Consider the following 10,691-nt stretch of genomic DNA (forward strand, 5'->3'; position numbering starts at 1 on the left):
ATTTAAGATCCTTACAGCAATTAGATTATATCACACTTTTAAACCATAATAATATCCCCAATAATTTAATAAGCTGGTCTCTTCAGAAGAATTGAAAAGCAAATGTTTTCTTTTTTTTTTTTATTTTTTATTATGTTAGTTACCATACAGTACATCCTTAGTTTTTGATACAGCGTTCCATGAAAGCAAATGTTTTCTTAAACATATAAATTTTCCTGATTTTTATGTTTTTAGCATAGTCCTGGATATTGAAAATAGAACAAAAGTATATAGCAATATTCCTTTTAACTATAAAAACAAAGTGATCGAAATGCCCAGAAACAGAAAAATGATTACAGGACTATGATATTACCCATATGATGGAATAATTATGCAACCATGAAAAAAATGAAGACAATGAAAAAACATTAAGAAGTATATTCGAATTAATGTTAAATGAAGAGTAAATTTTTCTCTTGTGAACAGCAAACTGCATCAGAAGTATGTAGACAGAGGTAGGCTTGATAGTATAAGATATACGCAGAAAGAGAAATGTCCAGAAGCCTGGCAGGTGCTCAGTAATAGTGAGTTACTTTATGAACCTCAAATTCATCTATAAAGTAGGAATAACCTACCTACCTAAAAGGTGGGGTGCCCTGTGGTAAAGATGATCACAATTAAATATAATGGAAATTTACAGTTCTCTCTCCAGGTGAGAAGGGTGAAAGCAGATTTCTTCCACAGGACTTTAGACAAAGGGCATCTATATTAATCATTTCCTCTTACTAAAATTACTGGGAAAATAATTAAGGATCTATGAAAATATTCATTTTAGACACCTTTAATACAAAGTGTTTATTACATACTGTAGTCACAATACTAAAATTCTGAAAAAGGGAGGTATCTCTAATACCCTAAGGGAACCACTGCCACCAGTTGGTGTGTTTCTCCTGGGTTTTAACCCTCCCAGAACTGTGTTCATGTCACAAACGTCATCTGCATCCTGTTTTTCTCCATTTAACCCGTTTTTGTGCTTTAGCTCATCTTCATAACCATCATTCCTAATCACTGCATTATATTACGTTCTGCTCCCTCTTACCTACAAGCATCTAATACACAATTTGAATTGATGAGTAAACGGACATACCATAATCGTCCAAATCATCCCCCTGCTGTAGGGCATTTATATATATATTTTTTAATGGAAACTACCTAAATCTGTATCTTCGTGGTTATCCCATTTTCCACAATGCTGGGCTATTCCTTAAAATAAAAGATTTTATATCTGCCAATGCATGACACAGCAGGAAATAAATACAATGTTTTGTTGACAAAAAAGTCTTCCGAAAGAAACCTGAACTATGACGGGGGGGAGGGGAAAGAAAAAAAAGAAAAGAGAAGAGAAGAGAAAGCTGGCTTTGTTGTCGTTCTGGAGGTGGGTGGAGGAATGACAAGGCATATAAGCACCTGGTAAAATTTTCAAACACGTTAGCACAAACAGGCTCCCTCGCCAGCAGCGCCTGTGGTCGGTCATCAGGGTCTTGTATACTCTTCCAGACATTTTATCCAGATGCCCATGCCCACGTATGCACACACACCTCTTTCTACACAAAAAGTCCACCCGACACGCCGCATTCTGCTTACAACTGGGGATGATCCCACTTCAGCATCAGCACTTAGAGGCCCGCCCCAGCGGAACTGACCGCACTACACTGCTCCCTGGCACGGCATGCTGTCACATATTTAACCGTCTCCTACTGACTGACGACGGACACCTGTTTCAATACTTTGGGCTACGGGAAGACAATCATTATCTCACACGTCCCAGCACCTGCGTGAAAAATAAGCGCCTAGATGCTTCCCTGATGAATCAGAGCTGAGGTCCGTTTCTAATTAACAGCCACAGCCCAAACCGGCAAGCCGCGTTCCGCACACCTGTCTCGGGACAGGACCTAGCCGGAGGCTCCAGCCGCCGCGCGTCGCTCGAGCCGGTCGGCCCAGGCCAGGGCGTCGCGACCAGAGGACGCCCGCCGGCCGCGCAGACCCCGAGGCCGCGACGCCCTCCCCCGCCCGCCGGCCCGCTCACCATTGGAGCGACTGCCCGACTCATTCTTGCAATAGCCGCAGCGGTAGGAGTCCTCGCCCTCGAAATACTCCACGATGCTGGGCGAAAGAGCAGCCCAGGAAGCCATGGCCCCGGCCCTCGGAACGCAACGTGACCCAGCCCAGCCCCGCCGCCGCCGCCGCCGCCGCCGCCACCCCACAATGCTCCGCGCCGCCCGGGAGTCCCCGAAGCGCGCGCGAAGCTGCTCGGGCGCCCGCAGGCCAGGTTCGCCTGGAGTCCCGCACGCTGACGCCGCCCGCGCCATCTTGACCGAGGGCAGCCTTTCGCTATTTCCGTTCCTTCTCTAACCGGGACCGCCATCTTCGGTGAGGGTGAGGAGGAGAGAGGATCTTGAAGGGAAATAGTCTGGGAAGGACGGTCTGGGAGAGGGAAGTGGGGGTTTGGGGAGTCGGGCCTGTGCGCTCCCAGGCGAGGGGCTGGCGCACGGCGCGGCGGGCGGTGCGAGGGTCGGACGCCAGGCGGCCGCGCCAGCCCCATCCGTGGGGACACTCACCGCAGGACACCTTGCCCTCCTCGGAGTCGCAGTAGCCGCAGTGGTAGCCGGCCTTGAGCCCCTTGTATTCCACCACCGAGGCCATGGCCGCCTCCAGGGTCTGCAGGGGCCGGCCACGCCTCTCGGTGCCCTGGGGCTGACCTCCGCGGAGTGCGGGGGCCCGCGGCGGGGAGGGGAGGAGGAAGAACGTTAGCGGGTGCGTCCTAGCGCCGCGACCCGCGCCCCTAGCGCCTCCTCGGGGTCCGGGTCTCTGCTAGTGCCGGAGCTTGCGGAGACCTTAGCGAGGGTGGTAGTCGCGCCTCCGGGCCCGAAGTTAGGGCCAGCCCTTTGCCTAATTCGTTGCCACGCATTCCTACAATTGGCTCCGTTTTACAGATGAGGAAACTGAGGCACGGAGGTTATGACTCAATTATTTCCTGCAGAACTCAGTATAAAAGTTAACTATTCACGGGCCGTCCCTGGCATACATGTGGGTGGCCAGCTCAGGTTTCTTCCAAACCAGCACGTCCACTCTTAAATGCCGTATACAGGTGCACATGCAGGTGTTCTGTGAATGGCCGGCGTAGGTGAATTGAACGCTTAATGGTTTTTTTTGTTTTTTTTTTTAAAGATTTTATTTANGATTTTATTTATTTATTTGACAGAGATAGAGACAGCCAGCGAGAGAGGGAACACAAGCAGGGGGAGTGGGAGAGGAAGAAGCAGGCTCATAGCAGAGGAGCCTGATGTGGGGCTCGATCCCACAACGCCGGGATCACACCCTGAGCCGAAGGCAGACGCTTAACTGCTGTGCCACCCAGGCGCCCCTGAACGCTTAATGTTTTTAAAGCAAACAACTTTCAGAGCCAGTAGCGACCTTGTGCCACTATAAGCCTATTGCCACCACATCTATAATTTTGAAACAAAAGATGAAAATCTTGGTTTTTTTTAATGTACAATTTTTTAAATGTTATTTTTAAAGTTTTTTTTTTTTTTAAACTGTACAGGCCAAACAAAACGTTTGTGTAGGTTGAATTCAGCCTATGGACTCCCAATTTGCAACCCCTATGTCAAAGAGGATTTTTTTTTAGGGCGTAACAGTCTGGAGGAAAGTATAAAAAGGTAATATTCCTTAATCTTTAGATGCATAGATAATTTAAGATTGCCTGTCATTATATTTTTCCTCGTTAACAATAAAGCTGATTATCTTTTTGCAGTGTTCTGAAAAGTGAAATCGTGAAACTTGGAGAAATAGAGGTAACCTTTTGAGGTCAGTTTTAACATTCTTGACTCCAGGGTCCACTATGTTGCATACATGCCTGCTTAAGTTGAAGAGGTTTCTTGGTAGTGCATGATCTGTTATATTACTAAGCGTCACTTGTGCCTCACACAATGGGGCAAAACCTAAAGGATAGCTATGTAGCATGTAGGAGGTTCTCAGGGCCCCCTCTTGGTTTCTCCAGTTCCTCCTCAAACTTGAAGGTTCCTTGCTACATATCAGTACTCATTAAGACAGACTTCATTCATTTTGTCCATTATAGCAGATTTGAATATTCCTGGTCCTTTTCCAGACAGGCTCTTCATTTTGGAGGAAAGTAAAAGGGTGTGGGATGAAACAAAAACAGCAGATACCATGCTCAGACAGAAAGTAGGAGGCCAGGAGGCTTTTTGCTTTTCTTGTTATAGTCCTGTACCAATTCACTTATGTCCCTTTGTCCCAACCTTATCCCAAGCCTTAGACCAACCTCTGCCAGAGAATGCCAACCTAGAGCTTATAATGCCAATGTCCTAGACATGTGTGTTAACTCATTTAATTCTTACAGTAACTTCACAACATAGGAAATGAAGACCAGAGAGGCTAAATAACCAGCTCAAGATCACACAACTAGTAAGAGACAGAAGAGAGTGTGTGTGGAGGGCAGGGAGAGACCAAAGGTAGAGGCAGATCACTCCAGGTTGGTAGGTGGCAGGTTTTTTTTTTTGTTTTTACGAGCATACATGCAAGATGGGAGGGGCAGAGGGAGAGAATATCCAGGCAGATACACACTGAGCATGGAGCCCAACATGGGGCTCCATCTCACAAGCCATAAAATCAGGACCTGAACCAAAATCAAGAGTCCTATGCTTAACCAACTGAGCTACCCAGGTGCCCCTCTCGGTGGAAGTCTTAATAAGCAAAGGGAACTTATGAGGCTTGTCTTGGGCAGCAGCAAGATGAATGGATCCCCACGCTGCCACACTAGCCATGGCTATTGAGCACCTAAATCTTAAAAGTTTGTATAGAGGGGCTCCTGGGTGGCTCAATGAGTATCTGTTTTCGGTTGAGTATCTGCTTTCAGCTCGGGTCTTGATCCCGGGATCCTGGGATCAAGCCCTGCATTGGGCTCCCTGCTCAGCGGGGAACCTGCTTCTCCCTCTCCTTCCCACTCCTGCTCTCTCTTGCTATCTCTGTCTCTCTCTCTCAAATAAATAAAATCTTAAAAAAAAAAAAAAAAGTTTGTATACAGAGAGGCCTTAACTGGGTTCAGTCAAGTGTACTGTGCAGGTGTTCTCACCATCACATCATTATCTCATGGCAGTATCCTTGCAGCAACCTTGGACTTTTCTTTGGGAAACATGCAAGCAAGAAGAGAGGGTAGTGAAATATTTAAAGTGTTGGGGAAAAAAAAAAACAACACCAACCTCCAATTCTGTATCCAGCGAAATTATTCTGCAAAAGTGAAAGAGAAGTATAACCATACCTCTGAGATATTGTGGTTCGGTTGCAGACCACGGCAGTAAAGCAAATACTATGATAAAGCAAATCAAATGGAATTTTTTTGGTTTCCCAGTGCACATAAAAGCAAATGTGTGATGGCATTATGTCTTTTAAAAAAGTACGTACCTTAATTTAAAATGCTTTGTTACTAAAAAATGCTAACCACCATCTGAACTCTCAGCCAGTCCTCATCACTGATCGCAGATCACCATAACAAGTATAATAACAAAAAAATTTAAAATACCACAAGAATTACAAAATGTGACTCAGAGACACAAAGTGAGCAAATACTGCTGGAAAAGTATTGCCAATAAACTTGCTCAATGCAGGGTTGCCACAAACCTTCAATTTCTAAAAAACAATGGTATCTGCAAAGTACAGTAAGGTGAAGTGCACTAAAACAAGGTATTCCTGTAAAGACTTTCTCAGACAAACAAAAATGGAGGGAATTTGTCACCAGTGGACCTGATTTGCATGAAATGTTAAATTCTTCAGAAAGAGGGAAGATAATATAGGTCAGAATCTAATCCACATAAAGGAAAAGCATTATTAGGGAATATATGGAGATAAAATCAGATTTTTCATTTTTAAAAATTTAATTACTCTAACAGATAACAGGTGGTTCAAAATAATAATAGCAACTTACACACAGTAATTTTATAAGTTTATGGGTAAGTAAATAACAATTTTATAATGGAGGGGAGGAAGGAACTGGGAATACTCTTATAAGGTATTTGCACTGCCTATAAAGTGATGTAGTAGTATTTGAAAGAGAACTTGGATTGTGAATGTATAGTGCAAACTCAAGGACAATCATTTAGAAAAGAAAGAATAATCGCTAAGAGAGTAGGGAAAAAAATAGAATTATGAAATGCACAGTTAAAACCAGAGAAGGCAGGAAAAGAGTGGAAGACAAGAAAGAAAGAAAGAAAGAAAGAAAGAAAGAAAGAAAGAAAGAAAGAAAGAAAGAAAAGAAAGAGAAAGAAAGAAAGAAGGAAAAGAAAACGAAAGAAAAGAAAGAAGAAAGAGAACAAGAGCAATGACTAGAAAACAGTAACAAATATGGTAGATATTAATCCAGTTATATCAATAATCACTTTAAATGTTAGTGGTTTAAATATAGCAATTGAAAGACTGTCAGACTGGATAAAAAAAAATAAGACCCAACTCTTTGTTATCTGTGCAAAAAACCCCACTTTTAAACGTAAAAACAAAGATTAAAAGGATGAAGAAAGATATACTGCTGTTAAAACTAGTCAAACAAAAGCTGGAGTGGCTACGTTAAATTCAAAGTAAATTTCAGAGCAAGGAAAGTTAGGGATAAAGGAAGACGTTACATGATGTTAAGTGGTCATTTCTCCAAGAAAACAATTTATAATGTATATGCATCTAGTTACGGCGTGGCAAATATGTGAGGTGAAAACTGAGAATTGCAAGGAGAAATAGATGAATCCACTATGATACTTAGAGACTTCTGTACCCGTATATTGGTAACTGACAGATCCAACAGCAGAAAATTAGTAAGGACATGGTGGAACTCAACACCATCAATCAACTGGATCCAACTGACACCTATAGAATACCTAATCCAACAGCAGCAGAATACACACTCTTCTCAAGTTCACATGGAACATTTACCAAAATAGACCACCTTCTGTGCCATAAAGAATAGAAACCATACAAATATGTTTTCAGATCATAATGGAATTAAACTAGAGATCAATGACAGAAAGGTAGTTGGAGAATTCCAAAATGTTTAGAGATTAAACAAGACACTTCTTTTTTTTTTTTTTTTTTAAGATTTTATTTATTTATTTGACAGAGACAGAGACAGCCAGCGAGAGAGGGAACACAAGCAGGGGGAGTGGGAGAGGAAGAAGCAGGCTCACAACGGAGGAGCCTGATGTGGGGCTCGATCCCACAACGCCAGGATCACGCCCTGAGCCGAAGGCAGACGCTTAACCGCTGTGCCACCCAGGCGCCCCTAAACAACACACTTCTAAACAACACTTGGATCAAAGAAGTTCAGAAATATTTTGAACTAAATGAAAAACAATTGGCCCTTGAAATACTGGGGTTAAAAATCCAGTCAAAACTCCATATATAAATTTTGACTCCCCCCAAACAACTAGTAATACCCTACTGTTGACAGAAGCCTTATTAATAACAGAGTCTTAATACATATTTTTGTGTTCTGTGTATTATATACTATATTGTTACAGTAATCTAGAGAAAGATGTTATTAAGAAAGTTACAAGGAAGAGAAAATACAGTATTTCTCAAAATTCACAAATAAGGACCTGTGCATAAGTGTTGTTCAAGGGTCATCTGTACAACTTACCCAGTTTGTGAGATGCAGCAAAAGCAGTGCTTAGAGGGTATTTATAGCATTGAATGCATACATTAGAAAAAAGATCTAAAATCAATAATCTAAGCTTCCACCTCAGGAAACTAGAAAAAAGAGGAGCAAATTAAATCCAAAAGAAGCAGAGGGGCGCCTGGGTGGCTCAATCAGTGAAGCGTCTGCCTTCAGCTCAGGTCATGATCCCTGGGTCCTGGGATCGAGTTCCGCATCGGGCTCCCTGCTCCACAGGGAGCCTGCTTCTCCCTCTGCCTCTCTCTCTCATGAATAAATAAATAAAATCTTTTTTTAAAAAAGCAGAAAACAGGGGCGCCTGGGTGGCACAGCGGTTAAGCATCTGCCTTCGGCTCAGGGCGTGATCCCGGCGTTATGGGATCGAGCCCCACATCAGGCTCTTCCACTATGAGCCTGCTTCTTCCTCTCCCACTCCCCCTGCTTGTGTTCCCTCTCTCACTGGCTGTCTCTATCTCTGTCAAATAAATAAATAAAATCTTAAAAAAAAAAAAAAAAGCAGAAAACAAAACTAAATGAAAACTAGCAAAACTAAATGAAACTATAAGAAATCAATAGAGAAATTCAACAAAACCAAGTTAATTCTTTGAAAAGATCAGTAATGATAAACCTCCAGTGAGGCAAATTAAAACAAAATGAGAAGACAAATTGCCACTATAAGAAATGAAAGAAGAACCATTATTACTAATCCCATGGACATTAGAAGTATAACAAAGGAATGTTATGAGCAACTCTATGTCCATACATATGATAACCTATAGGAAATGGATTAATTCTTTGAAAGATGCGATCTACCAAAACTCACACAAGAAGAAATACATAACCTGATTAGGTCTATGTCTAAAGAAATGGAATTAATAATGAATAACCTTTGAAAACAGCCCTGGGACCAGATGGGTTCATTGGTAAATTCTACCAAACATTTAAGGAAGAAATTATACCAACTCTCTATAGTCTCTTCCAGAAAATAGAAGCAAAGGAAATTTTCTAACCCATTCTATGAGGCCAGCATTACCTAATGCCAAAAACCAAAGACATTACAAGAAAACTACAGACCAGTATCTCTAATGAACATAGATGTGAAAATCCTCAAAAAAAAAATAAATAAATGGAATTCAACTATACATAAAAAGAATTGTATACTATTATACCTTTCAAAACAATGTAATTGATGTCATCAATGCACTGAAGTAGAAAAATCATACCTTATTAGCAGATGCAGAAAAGGTGTTTGACAAAGTCCAACAATTATTCATGATAAAAGCTCTCAGCAAACTAGGAATAAAGAGGACCTTCCTCAATTTGATTTCATAAAGAACATCTACCAAAAACCCAACAACTAGTTTCTCATACTTAATGGTGAGAAACTAGTTGTTTTCTCAGATCATGAACAAGGCAAGGATGTCCCCTCTCACCACAGCTATTCAACAGCACGCTGGAAGTAAGTCCCAGCTAATGCAATAAACAAGAAAAGGAATACAAGGTTTATGGTTTGGGAAGAAAGAAATAAAACTCTTTTTGTCCACAGATGACATGATTGGCCAAATGGAAAATTCCAAAGAATCAACAATAAAATTCTGGAACTAATAACCAATTATAGCAAAGTTGAAGGATATAAGGTTGATATGGTAAAAGCCAATCTCTTTCCTATATATCAGAAATGAACAATTGGAATTTGAAATTAAAAACAATACCATTTACATTAGCACCAGAAAAAAATGAAATAGGTATAAATCTAAAAAAATATGTATAAGATCTATAAAAGGAGAACTACAGATCTCAGATGGAACAAGTCAAAGAAGATGTAAATATATGGAGAGATGATCCATGTTCATTGACAGGAATATGAATACTGTTAAGATGTCATTTCTGCCCAACTTGATCTTTAGATTCAATGTAATCCTAATAAAAGTCCCAGCAAGTTATTTTGTGGCTATTGACCAACTGACTCCAAAATTCATATGAAGAGGGAAAAGACTCAGAATAACCAAAACAGTGTCAGAGGAGAAAACAAAATCAGAGGACTGACTCTACCAGACTTTAACTTACTACAGAGCTACAGTAATCAAGACAGTGATATTGGTGAAAGAACAGACGAATAGATCAATAGAACAGGATAGAAAGCCCAGAAATAGACCCACGCAAATATAGTTAACTGATCCTTGACAAAGGAACAAAGGCAATTCAATGAAGAAAGAATAGTCTTTTCAACAAATGGTGCTGGAAATGAGGATCCACATGCAAAATAAAATAATAAATAAATCTAGACACAGACCTTATACCTTTAATAAAAATTAACTCAAAATGGATCATAAGCCTAAGTGTAAAGCACAAAACTAAAACCCCTAGAAGACAACATAGGAGAAAATTTAGGTGACCTTGGTTTTAATGATGACTTTTTTTTTTTTAAAGATTTTATTTATTTATTTGACAGAGACAGAGACAGCCAGCGAGAGAGGGAACACAAGCAGGGGGAGCGGGAGAGGAAGAAGCAGGCTCACAGTGGAGGAGCCTGATGTGGGGCTCGATCCCACAACGCAGGGATCACGCCCTGAGCAGAAGGCAGACGCTTAACCGCTGTGCCACCCAGGCGCCCCTAGTGATGACTTTTTAGATAGAATGCTCAAACATGGCCCATGAAAGAAAAAATTAAGTTGTATTTTATTAAAATTAAAAACTTCTGCTTGGCAAAAGATGCTGCGAAAGAATGAAAAGACAAGTCATAGACCGGGAGAAAGTCTTAGTAAAACACATTCCTGCTAAAGGACTGGTACCTAAAACATACAAAAAAAAACAAAAAACAAAAAAAAAACCTTATTAAACTTCTCAGCAAGAAAACAGCAAGAAAACCTCTCCTCCTATGGGAAATGGGCAGAAAAATAACATTACCGAATAGGGTGGTTGGAGTGTCAGTGTTTAATGTTTAGATACTGTCAGAGGCACATTTATTTTTTATTTAAGTCCATTTTCAAACTCCTGCAAA

The 10,691-nt window shown here is 41.1% G+C and overlaps 1 protein-coding gene across 12 annotated transcripts in view; it reads right to left on the reverse strand.

Annotated features, from left to right (window-relative positions):
• The window catches only part of ATE1 (arginyltransferase 1), a 163,814-nt gene extending 161,024 nt beyond the window's left edge, over positions 1–2,790 (reverse strand). For 4 of the 12 annotated variants that reach the window (XM_034663376.1, XM_034663371.1, XM_034663375.1 and 1 more), the window contains exon 1: positions 2,066–2,240. In XM_034663376.1, the coding sequence (XP_034519267.1) occupies positions 2,066–2,171 (106 nt within the window). In that variant the 5' untranslated portion in view covers positions 2,172–2,240. Of the gene's footprint in view, positions 1–2,065; positions 2,243–2,597 lie in introns of those variants that run through there. The other 8 variants (XM_034663372.1, XM_034663374.1, XM_034663367.1 and 5 more) reach the window with 5 other exon arrangements.
• Between the last annotated feature and the right edge of the window lie 7,901 nt (positions 2,791–10,691).

This window comes from Ailuropoda melanoleuca, chromosome 6 (assembly GCF_002007445.2).
Source record: "Ailuropoda melanoleuca isolate Jingjing chromosome 6, ASM200744v2, whole genome shotgun sequence".
Taxonomy (NCBI): Eukaryota; Metazoa; Chordata; class Mammalia; order Carnivora; family Ursidae; genus Ailuropoda; species Ailuropoda melanoleuca.